Below are 15,491 nucleotides of genomic sequence, written 5' to 3'. Positions count from 1 at the left end.
TAGAACAGATAATATTGATATTTCAATGCGTTTGCATGCGAGACGCCCCGGCGCAGAAAGATCGTGCGTTTGACCAGATACCTTGTACTTACTACAGCCTAGAATGTCGCGGGAGCTGATTCGGTGTTGAGTCGTAACTCGCGCCACAATTATGCCTCTGGGTGACCTTGGTAAACAAGGTAATATGGTAAAATATCTACAACGGCCAGGACGTCAAACAGATATTTTTCAACTGCGAATGAGTGGACAAGAAATAAATCGTAGGCAGCTAAAGTCTTGTTATTGATCGCATCAAAATCCCACAATGGTGTTGTTTCAGTTGACATTAGCAACATTTACCTGTGTGTTCCACATGGTCTCATTGGTGACCTTGCAGGAATTAAGAATGTGATAGAAACCTCTGGTCAAGTGGTGTAGTATAGAATCCATTGGTACTAGCATAGTTCTGCCGGACATTTGAAGTCCTCCACCTGAACCGGTTCCACCGGTCCTACAAGTACAAAATGAATGGGCATCAAATCATCATGGAAGAATACCCAAGGAGAGACCTCTTGGATACGCTCTCCCCAGGACTTGCCCCACCGGTCCTATACGGATCCGATGAACTGAACCTCGGATCACAGAACACAATCAAGTCCCCCAATGAAAGACCTCATGGAGGTGCTCTCACCAGGAATGGCCCCACCGGTCCTATAAGGATGCAGTGACATGGACCTCACATGATCATGGAAGAACGCCCAAGGAAAGACCTCATAGAGGCGCTCTCCCCAGGAATGGCCCCACCGGTCCTATAAGGATGCAGTGACATGGACCTCACATCATCATGGAAGAACGCCCAAGGAAAGACCTCATAGAGGTGCTCTCCCCAGGAATGGCCCCACCGGTCCTGTAAGGACGCAGTGACATGGACCTCAGATCACAGGAAATATTCAAAACACCCAAGGAAAGACCTCATAGAGGTGCTCTCCCCAGGAATGGCCCCACCGGTCCTGTAAGGACGCAGTGACATGGACCTCAGATCACAGGAAATATTCAAAACACCCAAGGAAAGACCTCATAGAGGTGCTCTCCCCAGGAATGGCCCCACCGGTCCTGTAAGGACGCAGTGACATGGACCTCAGATCACAGGAAATATTCAAAACACCCAAGGAAAGACCTCATAGAGGCGCTCTCCCCAGGAATGGCCCCACCGGTCCTGTAAGGACGCAGTGACATGGACCTCAGATCACAGGAAATATTCAAAACACCCAAGGAAAGACCTCATAGAGGTGCTCTCCCCAGGAATGGCCCCACCGGTCCTGTAAGGACGCAGTGACATGGACCTCAGATCACAGGAAATATTCAAAACACCCAAGGAAAGACCTCATAGAGGCGCTCTCCCCAGGAATGGCCCCACCAGTCCTATAATGACGCAGTGATCCATATAGTATTGTGGAGCAAATGATGCCAACGGTTTAACAAATGATTCAAACGCAGATTTGGTTGTTCTATGTTTCAAGCTCCGCCATAAATATTAATAAGCTGTAGCGCCAGCTAAAGTGGCAAAGCCCGCTACCCACTCGGCAAGCCGCCTTTTCTCACGACCAACGGTGAAATCTCAATGCTTAGAGCGCACAAATTTAATCGTAGACACTCACCATATGCCTACGTTGAATGTCTGAGCAAACACCTTTATGTCCTTTCTCCACCTGTACCTCCACGAAATCACGATCCAGTCTCCTTATCTGTAACCGAGTCACTACTACCGAGGGATGGCACCGCACGTCCGATCGACTAAATTATTACTTCAGAATTTGCGGCACACGGTCAAGCATAATACGGTGGATAACTCAAACAAATTCTTGCCGGGTTCAATAAGGGATGCAACACCGTATTTTACAAGTCTGGAAAGAAGCAGGACCTGATAGAGAGGATCGTACAGCAGTTGGAATCATGGCGTCAAGCTAACAACATCGACAAATGGACTAAAGCGAAAGTTATACTATACCAGCTTCGCAATACCTGAATGTGAGTGCCCCTTCATGCCTTTGACTCATTTCACGTGCATGGCATTTCTCATGCGCTGCGTTTATTGGCTCTTCTTGATTAGCCACAAATTCCTGTGTAGTAGAACGACTTGACCTGAAAAAGATGTCATGGACAATTGAATCTGAACGTCTACGAGACGATAAAACAGCCCCGATGAGGGACGAAGACTGGGATAGATAACCATCATCGGCGGGTTCTGGATAATTTTCATTTGCATTAAGTATACATGATTTTACTGAAGCAGTGCATGAAAATCAGTAGTGTCATAAAAGGAGACAACAGTACACAATCACTTACCTGGAGAACGAGACATAGTTGAAGCAGCGCATGAAAATCAGTAGTGTCATAAAAGGAGACAACAGTACACAATCACTTACCTGGAGAACGAGACATAGTACGAGCATAAGGATTAGAAGTGAAATCCCGGTCGTCCTGACCCACTGTTCGCCATAAAGCAATCCAATTCATCCCGATCAAAACATTGGAATCAAGACCGAGTGCAATCTCGAACTCGACGTTTGCGAACGAGCAACTGAAGAAGAAACGAGAGAACATTGTGATGTTGAGTCAAACTCAACAGATACAGGAACACGGCCGATAAACGAAGTCATGGTAGTGCAAAAAAACGACGGCGCTACCTAGGGGGCAACTTGTTCAACCAATTTCAAACTCAGACGTTGACCGTCTTCAGGCCTCAGGCCTAGATTGTTCGATCAACACTAGTGTACGGTCAAATAGAGGGGTGTAAATTTACACCTGTAAATTAGCGTTGATTTACATGTGAATCTGGGAATTCGGGTGTTTTGGGGGTGTGAATTTGGGTGAATTTGGGATTCGCACTGGGCGTCTCCGTGGTGGTGTATCTGTGAATTTTTGTAAATACCTATAGCGGCGCTGCGGCTAGCTCGTCAAACGTTAACAGACAATGGATTGTGAAACGAAAAATAAACTACAGCTACTATCTCTTTATCTTCAAAACCTCCCAAAAACAATCCCTCTCGCAGACCCTTCAAGCCCACAGTACGGCTTCGACTTCTTTATCTTGGATGACGAGAACATCGAGGATTACGGTCCTATTAGCGCACTGAATCGTGAACTCGAACTGCGCATGGGTCAGCGTGACAAAGGTCCTGTTTCTTTCAAGGAACACGGGCCTAGCCTGAATACTGTGACCGATGTGCTCGGGGGCTACCTAGATCAATACCACGAGTCTCCCGAGACAGTACTTCTCATCAAATGGGTACTTGCCGGCAATTCAGTTACCTTCTCACACGAGAAAGGCTACCGTATTTACGCTGCTTCGCAAGTATAGCACATGCGATATCTAAAGTAACTACATCAATCACAGGGCATGGATCGGAAAAACTAGAGGGACATCATTCCTGGATGCAAGCCAGTTCCAGGCACATTAAGTGTCTTGCAGCCAAGCCAGCGTGACATGAAATATTTGTCTGGGGAATGAGCCTTTCCATTGAACATTTCCAGCCCTTTGGCAGATCTTGTACTAAGTATGCGATTTTCCAAGAAAATATTGGTATTACAAGTTGAATGACGTGCATATGGGTGATAAATCTTATTAAGCCTGGGTTGATCTGGGCCCAATTCCTAGCATACTGTCCGGTCCAACTCCCAAATTCCATGCCACACCTTATTGAAGTAGTCGCACATTGCTGGATAGCGGCAGCTTGACCAGGGCTGGCAGTCTCTGAAGAACTGAGAAGGGCTGAGTAGTGACATATATGTAAGAGGTTGTCTCCAGATGGGAAACATCTAATCCAGCATGCTAGGTCAGTGTGGAATGAGTTCCATACCACATGAACTCATAAGACTACCTTACATGGGAAGCTCGGCCGAGGTACCGGCTGTGGATGCAGGCTGGGCCGAAGTACTGACTGCAGGTGGAGGCGATGAGGCTGACAACTGGGAACGGGCCCATGCAACAACACGAGCCACGTCCTGGGAGCCTACAGTCCGGTATCGCCGAAGATCATCTATCATCTGTAAACCAACCCTGCGCCACCAGTTAGAAAAATTCCACCCTTACATTGATATCCAGTGGAACTCGGGATCACCTGGATCGAAGTTCCCAATTATCCCGCATAGGTCCAGATGCATAGGACCTCAATTCATCTTCCTGGGACTCCCCATCTTCAGCGGAAACATCTACGAACTCTCGGGCAATTCCATCCATCAAGGACACCACAGCATCCTGGATGACCCTCACATAGATGAAAAGGTGATCTCCTCGTACTGAACTTTTTGCCCGACACATTGGGCATGTATCAAAGCCTTTGCGCAAGGAGCATTCCATTAAGCAATACATACAGGGAGCATGCCCCTCCGCGCAGTAAGTCACTGGGGCCGCACTAAGCAAGAGTTAGCTGAATGGAAAGACTATATTATCTTCATGCTGACAGGACATCCAAGCATCTGGTCTTGACATGAATGTGGCAATTCGAGATATTTTGTAAACCACTTACATTGGGCACATATAGTTTGCTTCAATTAATTTCCGAAGGTTTTCAGCTTTCGCATTAGCTTGGTGTACGACTTGTTGTGTTGGTGGGGAAGGCGGTTCGGTCTGTACTTCTTGTTGAGCCCAAAATTGTGGCTGAGAGTCCATTACAGGCAACCGGAACACTTTCACAACCAGAGCTTCTGCAATGCAAAATTTTCAGCGATATTGTTAGATGGTCCTGTCAAAACCTACCATGATTGACCACAGGCATTGAAACCATGACTAGCAAATCACGATGTTTGATGAATGTTAGAACCAGACCTTATGTATCCCGCCTTTGCTGAAATTCTGTCAGATCAATGTGTCTGAGGCACCAATTTGGAAATTATTTCACTCTCTGAAGTACCACTGTGTGATTAGCGCTTAGCTTCCGATTTGTCCTTGCAATACACTTAGAGGTGGCAACAGAAAAGGTGACAGATATGGCACTGCTTATATAAGCAAACTTGAAACTTTTCTCTTTCTTTCACTGTTTCTTTCATTACACCATTGTTGTCTTTGATTGTTGTCCAGTGTATCCTGTCCTTTTAGGGCTCGAGGCCTTTTTGGGGTATTTGAATTTGTTCTTCTTTCATACCCGTCATGACTGTGCCTTCCTGGGTGTTTGAACTAGAGTTTTGGATGTGACACTCCCTTGGGCGATAGCACTGTCAGATAGCATGGTCCCCACAGGTTGGTGATCATGTGAATCTTAGGTGGGGTAGCCCGGAGTATCTGATGCTGGGAAATATGGGCAAACCATTTTTTCAATTCACGTCCAGTAGAACTGTGCCCTCCTGGGGCCGGTTGGACCTCTCCAGGTTTAGCGTCTCCATGAGGCCTTGACTGGGTGTTTGAACTAGGGTTTTGGATATGACACTCCCTTGGGCGATAGCACTGTCAGATAGCATGGTCCCCACAGGTTGGCGATCATGTGAATCTTAGGTGGGGTAGCCCGGAGTATCTGGCATTGGGAAAGATGTTTAAACTGGGGTTTTGGATGTGGCACACTCCCTTAGGCCATAACACTGTCCCTGGTGCCCACATTAGTGGAAGAGAGCTTAGTCAAACACAAATCACCCTTTCACTACTTTTCTCAGCGTCCAATTTGATCTGAGTCTAGAATTCCTGGTTGTTTTTGTGACTCTGCATCTGTTGTTATTATTGCTCCCATTGTGGTTCCCCCATAATGGAAACATGCCTGGTGTCATCCTCTGCTGAAACAATTTTCTTGGTCACATTAATATTGCTGCTTTCCTTAGGCCAAACAAGTCACAGCTTAGCTTGTGGTTGTTCATATGATTTTTATTGGCACCCGGCAGTCTTCACACAACAACCTTCCATTTGTCCCGTGTTATCCCTATGACAGTAAACCGTCCGTGCTATACATATATTTGTTTGATGCCCGTCCAGGTATTTGTTTCTTCACTGCTCTCATCCATCACATCGTTTACTATCAATTCTTGCAATGGGGATCCTAGTTCTCTATGTGCTACCATGGTCAGTGATGATCCTGCATGGTTTTTCTTTCCTGATGACCATTATTACATGTCCCTCGCTGACTTTCCCGCAATGTGGTCATACAGGCGGCTTGTCAAATTCCTATTGTCTTTGTCCGGAAGAAGCATACCCGCCGCATCAGTCGCACTTCTGATTCTTACACGCAAAGTTGGGTGCACCACCTAAAGAGGCTATGTTTGCTGGTTATCTGCCTTTTGATCGATGACATGTGCCCTTCGTTTGTGTCTCATCTTGGATTACATTGAGATACTGTATGGAGAGGTTGTTCTGCGCCGTCCATACACCAACTTCTTTGCTGACCCGGATCCTATACTAAACACCTAACCAGCCACTGTGGTGAGTTTTGCTACCTGCAAAAGAGTTGGTGCGGTGTTTGGAGCAGCTTGATATCACAGACATTCATCAGATCATAAATAATAATCATAATATTTGGACGTGTTTTCCCATCTATCAAGCTGTCAAGTCAATGTAGTCAATCAGCAAGGTCACTAGTGCGTACTTGAATATGACTATACCCTCAGTATTGCTCGAACCCCAATATTGTGGATGCTCCGCAGATATGATCAAACATAAGATGGTACGGCCGCCACAGGTTGGCAATCGTCATGTGAATCTCAGGTGGCATAGCCCGGAGTCTCTGATATTGGGCAATGTGATTCACTTCATGGAGGTCTTCTTTCGAACGCTCAGCGCTCAGAGAATTTGTGCGCAAAACATCATGTAGATTACCATGGAATGTCGTGGCCTATATTTGTCTGTTGCCATATTTGTGGGTGTTTCTGTCACCACTTATGTGCCAATTTCTGTAACCATTTTTGTCCCAATTATTGCTACTGTTTCTGTCACCGTTTCTGTCAACCCAATTCTGTCACCGTTTCTTCTGTCCCTAATTCTGTCCGAATTTCTGTTTCCATTTCTGTCACCTTTTTCTGGTGCTACCTTGAGTCCCTGATTCCAATTTTTCTCAATTTCCTGGTAACTTGTCAGTGACTATGCGATGATTTTGAATGTTCAAAAAATAGAATACGCACGGCCAGCCCTTGATAGGATGGAGCACAAGGGTGGCACATAAAACAACATAATTCAGTTTTATGGGCATATTTGGAAAGGTTTTAGAAGAAGGGAAACAAGTAAGAAAGGAATGAGTCGTTGAGGGCAACACGGCATTTATGACAATTGCGGTATAAAGACATATTATAGCGGATTTTTCTATATAGGTTGGGTTTATGAAGGGGTTATTTTGGGGGTCTGACCAACAATATTCCTCCAATGGAACGAACACCATTGGAGGGACTGAGCCAATACTACTCCTCCAATGGAACGAACACTATTGGAGGGACTGAGTCAGTTCTATTCCTCCAATGGAACGAACACCATTGGAGGGACTTATATGGTCAAAACAGAAATAGGTTTCAAACTTGTGAAACAATATCTTTTGGTGGGCTGGTACATATCATGGAGGGTACTTCTGGGATGGATATGAGCCAACAATTAAGAAAAACGGCGGTTGGGTTGTGGAGATATGTCCATATTACTGATATTTGAGCCCACCTCCCATATCACATGAATGCCGACCTCCGGAAGGTCTGGGACCATTCCCAATCGATTCAGAGGCCTCAAATACCTTAGGAGAGATGTTTCCAGTATCGGTATTGAGGCGGAATACCGGGATAGTGACATACAGGAGGTCAGGAGGAGGGGGAGGACCTTGTATATCTCAGGAACACGATTTTTCCAGGCAATTCTGGCATGACCATCGTGTTCAGAGGGCTCAATAACCCCCAGGAAAAATGCTTCTGAAGGACAGGCTAGTCATATGAAGTCTAGAAAAATCGATCTTTGGGTCGGGCAGCATGACCTGGGTGGCCAACTTTGGAAGATGATTTTTAGAGCAAAATCCGGCTCGACCAACGTCTTCAGATGGTCAAATAACCTCAAGAACGAGTCCTAGCTACAGCCAAGCAAGCCATATGAAGGCTGAAAAATCGATCTTTGGGTGGGGGGAGGATGACGGGGGCAGCCAACTTTGGAACATGATTTTTAGAGGGAAATCTAGCTCGACCAACGTGTTTGTATGGTCCAATAACCTCTAGAACGAGTCCTACCTAAAGCCAAGCAAGCCATATGAAGGCTGAAAAAATCGATCTTTGGGTGGGGGAGCATGGCCTGGGTGGACAACTTTGGAACATGATTTTTAGAGGGAAATCCGGCTCGACCAACGTCTTCAGATGGTCAAATAACCTCAAGAACGAGTCTTAGCTAAAGCCAAGCAAGCCATATGAAGGCCGAAAAAATCAATCTTTGGGCGGGGCAGCATGACAGGGGTTGCAGTCAACTTTGGAACATGATTTTTAGAGGGAAATCTGGCATGACCAACATGTTTGTATGGTCCAATAACCTCTAGAATGAGTCCTACCTAAAGACAAGCGAGTCATATGAAGGCTGTAAAAAGCAATGTGTGGGGGGGCCAGCATGGCCGGGGTTGTCAACTTCAGAATCTGATTTCTTCGTGCAAATCTGGCATGACCATGGTCTTTGGATTGCTCAATAACCTCGAAATCAAGTCCTACCTTATCCTCCCCAAGTCATATGAAGGCTGTAAAAATCGATCTTAGGAGAATGTGGTGGTGGTACTGCTTACATAAACAAGAATGCGGTACTCTCAGAGGGGGCCTGCTCACCACTCTATGCCACTGTGATGCACCAGCGAATACATCTTGCTGATTTGTTGCCAAGGTTTGGAGTGTTAGATCCTGCCTGCATTTGCCTTATAAAATGCGAAATTTGCGAATTGGGGAGGTGTTGTGCAGAAATGCACAGCAGGGACCAATCTGTGGCGCTCTTGAACCATATCACGCTCAACCATCCTTTCAGAATCTCGAAATAAAGCCCCACATCAAGCCCAGCAGGTCATTTGGCTTCTTCCCTCTATGGGGGACTTCACACACATATGTTGTCCGAGTCCTTGGATTTGATTGACTTTTGCTTCTTGGCTGGTATAGGCTTGCATGAGTCGGGCCGGGGCGCATTAGTGATGTTCTGGCACGGCTTGGCCCAAAAGCCACAGCTTTGGCCTGGCTTCAGACAGCTCTGGCCTGCAAACAACCAAAGCCGCAAATGACAGCTGGCTTTGGCCTGAGCCGCAGCTCAAGTAGACGATTCTGACAAGACTCACCTGCCAGTGTGTGCCTCAGAATGGAGTCACAGTGATTGATAGCGGCGGTGAAATGGTTGGCGGCTTCTTCGTGACATGCACCACCCAAGGCCACCTCTATCAGAGATGAATTTCCCATGAAGGGGAGGAGCCCTTAGATTTGACCGACTTTCGCTTCTTGGTTGGCTTTGCCTTTATAAATGTCTCACTCACTCCATCACTCCATCACAATTTGACCAATTTTGTTGGAATGGGAATGAGGGCCGAATGACACCCTCAGCCCGAGATGATGAGCTGGTTGCTCATTGTTTTGCATGCAAATACTGGAGCTCCAACTTTGAGACGAAAATAAGTTGAAGGGAATGACATCAAAGCAGGAGGTCACCTCTAATTCCATGATATGCATGTCATCTGATGAAGACTTGTTACCATGCCCATCCACCAAGATTTGTGGTTTTAACACCTGTAGGTTTACTACACCATTTGCCCATAGGCTTTCTAAGATTGGAAATTGGTACAAGTGAGTGGGGATACATATGAAAGGCATCAGTGTTGGTGAGGAAATAGGAATGTGAACTCTGGGGAGTCACAAGGATATAGACCTCGAGAGGCGAGCTAGTGAATCTAAAGCAAAAATCCTGGTCGCCTCTATCAGAGATGAATCCCACATGAAGGGGGGAAACCAGGACCTTGCTACCCAAATCGCCACCAGAGCCAACAAGACAGTGAAAAGGTAAAAAAAAAGCGAAATTCCTGGCCACCTCTATCAGAGCTGTTTCCCCCTTGAAGGGGAGGAACCAAGATCTTGCTACCCGAATACCCCTCAGAGCGAAAATCTTGGCCACCTCTATCAGAGCCCATGAAGGGGAAAAGCCCTTAGATTTGACTGACTGTCGCTTCTTGGCTGGCAAAACCTGGACCTTCCCACCTAAATAGCCCTCAGAGCGAAAATCCTGGTTACCTCTATCAGAGATGAATCCCCTATGAAGGGGAGGAGTCCTCAGATTTGACCGACTTTCGCTTCTTGGCTGGCAAAACCATGTGGGCCAACATGTGGCCGACTGTCATATGAATAAGTTGCCCTTGGGCAATAGATGGTACAATGGAACATGATTGTATCTCTGACGGAACCATGGGAAGAAAGTTAATGTTCAAGGATATTCAATTCACTGGTTGGGTTATAAAGCGGTGTCCGTGCTTACCTCTATCAATCTGCTGCCCAATCGTGTTGGGGCTGTTCATCAGCATCAGGTAGTTGCTACAGCTGAGCTTGATATGATTAGCAACCCATCCTGATTGTTTTCCATTGCGGAATATTTCTGGTATGGGTAATTTCACACACACAAGAGTTGTCCGAGTGCTTAGATTTGACTGACTTTTGCTTCTTGGCTGGTATTGGCTTGCGTGAGTCGGCTAGTGATGTTCTGGCATGGCTTGGCCCCAAAGTCATAGCTTTGGCCTGGCTTCAGATGGCTCTGGCGTGCAAAAAATCACAGTCAGGGATTCATCTCTGATAGAGGTGGCCTTGGTGGCCACCCAGATAGCCCTCAGAGCGAAAATCCCGGTCGCCTCTATCAGAGATGAATCCTACATGAAGGGGGGAAACCAGGACCTTGCTACCCAAATCGCCCCAGAGCCAACAAGAAAGTGAAAAGGTAAAAAAAAAGCGAAAATCCTGGCCACCTCTATCAGAGTTGTTTCCCCCTTGAAGGGGAGGAACCAAGATCTTGCTACCCAAATACCCCTCAGAGCGAAAATCTTGGCCACCTCTGTCAGAGCCCATGAAGGGGAACAGCCCTTAGATTTGACTGACTTTCGCTTCTTGGCTGGCAAAACCTGGACCTTCCCACCCAAATAGCCCTTAGAGCGAACTTGGGGGCCGTCCATCAGCATCAGGTAGTCACTACAGCTGAGCTTGATAGAATATTTCTGGTATCGGTATTTTTGTGTAAGGTTGGACGCCAAAACTTGAACCATGCGCATCAACCCCAGCAAGTTAGTCCCTCCATGGGTGATTTCACACACATAACAAGCATAGAATCCGATGAAGACTTGTTACTACGCCTGTCCACCGAGATTTATGATTTTAACACCTATAGGTTTACTACACCATTTGCCCACAGGCTTTCTGAGATCGGAAATTGGTTTGAGTGAGTAGGGATAGACATGAAAGACATTGGTGTGGGTGAGGAAATAGGAATGTGAACTCTGGGGAGTCACAAGGACATAGACCTCGAGAGGCAAGCTAGTAGTATCATCCTTGAGGGATGCTACTGAGGCAAATCTCTTCAAGTATGAGGAGGATCAGGGACTAGCTAGAAGCCGAAGATATGCGAAGGCGTGCAAAAATTGTGATGGGGTCATGAAGAAGGAGGTTCAAGAAGTCAAAGCCAGAAAAGGAGGATCACAACATTCTTCCGAGTCGTTTGGGTGAAGGGATGGTAGATGAACACTTGAAAAAGGGTCGTACTCACCAGATTAGGTGTGTATCAATTCGTCCCATGCCTCACTTTCTATCATTAACATTTTGCTAAGCCTTGGGGAAGAATCACCGGACCAAGAAGAACAGACAATGTACAGTCATTACTGGGATTCGGACTATCCTGCAACTATCTTCATTTTCAAATATACTTCATTGGGTAGGTCATGGTATTTTCTATGTGTCCCCACTCATGCCAACCCCCGACCCCGCCTGATTCAACCCTCAACCCAAGCGACTTTTTCTTGACCTTGCTTGCATCATTGCAACAACATCAATGACATTGTAATTACATTGTGGCAAGGGACACTTACAAAGGCAAAGGCAGCCAAGAAACAAAAGTCAGTCAAATCTAAGACTTGGACAACCTTTCTGTGTGAGAAGGCAAGGTAAGCATACCTACTTTTATCATGGGCCAACATGTGGCCGACTTTCATATGAATGAGTTGCTCTTGAGCAATGGACGGATAGACTGCATGAACCTGACAATGAATCAGACGCTGATATGCCATAATGCTCTGATTATCTGTACCCTATGCCAAGCAACAGCCACATCACTCCACAGAGCACCAATATGATCATCATTACTGACCATCAGCCCTCAGCCACATGCAGCCCTCAGCCCATGGAAACCCTTTGCCAAATTCAATCCCCATCCAATCATGCCCTGGGCCCAATACAACCTCAACCCAGGCGGCTGAGCATCAGTTACTAACCAAATGCGAAACCCTCAGCCCAATCCAACCCTCAGCCCAGTGAAGCCCTCTATCCAATCCAACCCTCAGCCCAGCAAAGCCCTCTGCCCAATCCGACCCTCTGCCCAGTGTAACCCTCTGCCCAATCCAGCCCTCAACCCAGGCGGCTATTTATTGACCTTGTTTGCACCATTCCAACAGCATCGGTCAAATCCTGCAAAGCCAGCCAAGAAGCGAAAGGCAGTCAAGTTTAAAACTCAGACAGCCTTTGTTTACACACAAAGGTTGTCCCAGTCTTAGATTTGACTGACTTTTGTTTCTTGGCTGGCTTTGCCTTCGTAAATGTCCCCCTTTGTAAGGTCATTATGATTTGACCGAAAAACTCCAACAGAGTCTACATTAGCAAACCCTAACTGACCTAAATTGAACCATCATTTCTCAAGTTCATCTTTCTGTCTTTCACTGTCACTGCCCCTCCCCTAGCTTTGATGAGTCGTCTCTGTCCCTGAAATATAAAGACAAATAACCTTGGGTTAGCCTGAATCAAAGTCGTCATTATACATGTACATTGTTAGTTTGTCTTGTTCAGGCACTTCTTCCCCAAGGCTGAATCGACTTGTGAGGATAGAAAGTGACTCCATAGCCTATTGAAATGAAATACACCCAATGTGATGATCACGAACCTTGCCTTTGCACACACAAAGGATGTCCAACAGGGGCACGAGGTAGGATCTGACGAGATGACGATCTGGGTAGTGAGGCTGATGAATCCCCTAGAATCAGGTAGACCCGGCTGTTTCTGCATCATTGAATGGAGCATCCTCGGAGGATATCCTGAAGGCCATTGCGAGGCCAGCAGCCATTGCAACAGCGGCACTGAGGGTCATGCATCCTGAGCAGTACTGGGCAGGGTTACGAGCATTTTCGAGCCTCGGAGAAAAAGCAAGAAGCAAGGAACTGCCGAAGATGTCAGAGACTCTCCAGTACTGGGCAACAGTGTTTAACAGCCTCACCGTCATTTGCAATTGGGAAACCCCGAATCATCGAGACCATTCATCAATTCCCGAGTGCTTCGATATTCTCACTAGTGTTGGGAATTATACTAATGCTCGGATGAGCATGCCAAGCCTTCAGCTGGAGTTCATGTACGATCCGGGCTGCATGATTGCTTTTTCGGGAAGGATTGTGAGACATGGGGTTCATGCAGTGGAAGGGGATCGAATTGCCTGGGCATGGTATATGAGGGATGCTGTTCATGTTTATGCCGGGATTCCGTCATGTGGATGGGCAAGGTTGGATTGGAACAAGTAGAAAAGGTAGTTACCTGTGTTAGTACCCATTTTCAAATACATCATATTAGATCTCAGGCACTGCTTCGAGTCTCGAATGTTGGGCTTCGGGGTTCACGGTTCGGGTCTCGAGAGCCGGGATTCGATTGTCGGGACTAAATAGTCGGGGTGCGGGGTTCGGGACTCAACAGTTGGGCTTCGGGTTTCGAGCCTTGATAGTCGGGCTTCGGGGCTCGGGACTCACTTGTCAGGACTTAATAGTGCCTCGATTGTCGGGACTAATTAGTCAGGGTGTGGTGTTCAGGACTAAATTGTCGGGGTGCGGGGTTCGGGACTTGAGAGTTGGGCGTCGGGTTTTGGGACTCGAGAGTCGGGCTTCGGGTTTTGGGACTCAATATTGACTCGATGGTCGGTACTGCATGTTAAGGTATTCATATTTGGGATTTGATAGTCGGGCGTTGGGTTTCGGGCCTCGACAGTCGGGCTTCGGGGCTCGGGACTCGCTTGTCGGGACTCGATATTGACTCGATGGTCGGGACTGCATGTTTGGGTATTCATATTCAGGACTCGATAGTCGGGCTTTGGGTTTTGGGCCTCGACAGTTGGGCTTTGGGTTTTGGGCCTCAACAGTCGGGCTTCGGGGCTCGGGACTCGCTTGTCGGGACTCGATATTGACTCGATGGTCGGGACTTGATGGTGGGTTTCGGGTTTCGGGCCTCGATGTTCAGGTTGTCATATTCGGGACTCGGGTATCACGACTCGAGAGTCGGGCTTCGGGTCTTGATATTCCCGTCTTCATATGAGGTACTCAATGTTTGGGACTCAAGATATCTATCTGGCTCTGGATACTCAACATTCGGTATGCGGACTCAGATATTTGAAAGTCAGTATTGAATTTTCAGTATGAAGTGCATTGTATACAGAATTTAGACTTCATTCTGAACTGAAGGACTACAACTACTCCGGTCCCCTAGGCTTCAATTTGGTTAGGACGGCTGTGTACATCTCAATCTCAGCCATCTTTTCGCGGATGCCATCTTGTTGATCCTGAATCACTGTCAGGAGGTGTTCTCTCATCCACCTCAGTGCCTTCAGTGATGCAACCGAGGTGTCAGCCACCTTCTCGGGAACAACAATACGTTCATTCTCAACTCCTGACTAGAAAGGATTAGTTATCACCCAAGGAAACTTTGTAAAGGTCTTACAAGCCAATACTGGTAGTGACATATACAATTAGCGAATACCAGATCCCATTCCCATACTTCCTTTGGGATTTCAGTTGTCCCGGTCCACCATTGAGCTCCATAGCATGATACAATCCGGGAGGGATCCCCCGGATCTGAATCATCATGAAACTCGCACAGGTGGGATGAAAAGACGTCGTCCAGAACCATGTTCCAGGTGAGCTCGCAAATCAACAGAAGAATATGAGTGACCGGGCTCGGAACAACCAAAATGATGTGCCTGGCAGTTGAGTACTGCAGGATGGGAGTCACAAAAGTCTGTTGGAAATGTCAGCATTGACCATCACAGTCATCAGTCTCTTACAGATATCTCCCATTGCAGCCCGGCTTTGAAGTGCATGATCTGAGCAGCAGAAGGCTCCTTGGTGTGGGCAGCCTCCATCTGATATTGAGATATGCAGGCTCGGATCCGAGATCCAGCCATTGCCATTGTAGCTGCAAGATCTGCCTGAGTGAGTGTGAGGGGTTTGAACCCTTTGCCGGAATTCTGAGAATGAGAAGATGATGCAGGGGGAGGATGCACTACAGACATGCTTGATGCAGTATTATGAAACTGGAAATCACAATCACAATGGCAGTTGGTT

General features: G+C 46.9%; 4 protein-coding genes across 4 annotated transcripts; 1 reads left to right on the top strand and 3 right to left on the bottom strand.

The window, feature by feature from the left end:
- Positions 1-2,953: 2,953 nt before the first annotated feature.
- On the top strand, positions 2,954-3,340 carry DEU56DRAFT_923787 (uncharacterized protein; the record flags this gene model as incomplete). The annotated part of the gene is made up of 1 exon (XM_041358540.1): positions 2,954-3,340. One exon carries the CDS (start codon positions 2,954-2,956, stop codon positions 3,338-3,340), a length of 387 nt encoding a protein of 128 aa, XP_041203819.1.
- A 458-nt stretch (positions 3,341-3,798) lies between these two features.
- On the bottom strand, positions 3,799-4,766 carry DEU56DRAFT_917263 (uncharacterized protein; the record flags this gene model as incomplete). The annotated part of the gene is made up of 7 exons (XM_041357968.1): positions 3,799-3,811; positions 3,866-4,039; positions 4,101-4,278; positions 4,354-4,394; positions 4,444-4,458; positions 4,509-4,686; positions 4,739-4,766. The coding sequence occupies 7 exons, from the start codon at positions 4,764-4,766 to the stop codon at positions 3,799-3,801; spliced, it is 627 nt and encodes a 208-aa protein (XP_041203818.1).
- A 4,026-nt stretch (positions 4,767-8,792) lies between these two features.
- On the bottom strand, positions 8,793-9,339 carry DEU56DRAFT_759886 (uncharacterized protein; the record flags this gene model as incomplete). The annotated part of the gene is made up of 3 exons (XM_041350366.1): positions 8,793-8,923; positions 8,995-9,141; positions 9,222-9,339. 3 exons carry the CDS (start codon positions 9,337-9,339, stop codon positions 8,793-8,795), a joined length of 396 nt encoding a protein of 131 aa, XP_041203817.1.
- A 5,230-nt stretch (positions 9,340-14,569) lies between these two features.
- DEU56DRAFT_983706 (uncharacterized protein) lies at positions 14,570-15,439 on the bottom strand (the record flags this gene model as incomplete). Its single annotated transcript, XM_041359963.1, has 3 exons — positions 14,570-14,821; positions 14,869-15,165; positions 15,212-15,439. The coding sequence occupies 3 exons, from the start codon at positions 15,437-15,439 to the stop codon at positions 14,621-14,623; spliced, it is 726 nt and encodes a 241-aa protein (XP_041203816.1). The 3' UTR covers positions 14,570-14,620.
- Positions 15,440-15,491: the final 52 nt, after the last annotated feature.

The sequence above is a fragment of the Suillus clintonianus genome (genome assembly GCF_016758775.1).
Source record: "Suillus clintonianus strain FC179 chromosome Unknown DEU56scaffold_103, whole genome shotgun sequence".
NCBI lineage: Eukaryota > Fungi > Basidiomycota > Agaricomycetes > Boletales > Suillaceae > Suillus > Suillus clintonianus.
This window is presented reverse-complemented; position numbering and strand designations above follow the sequence as displayed.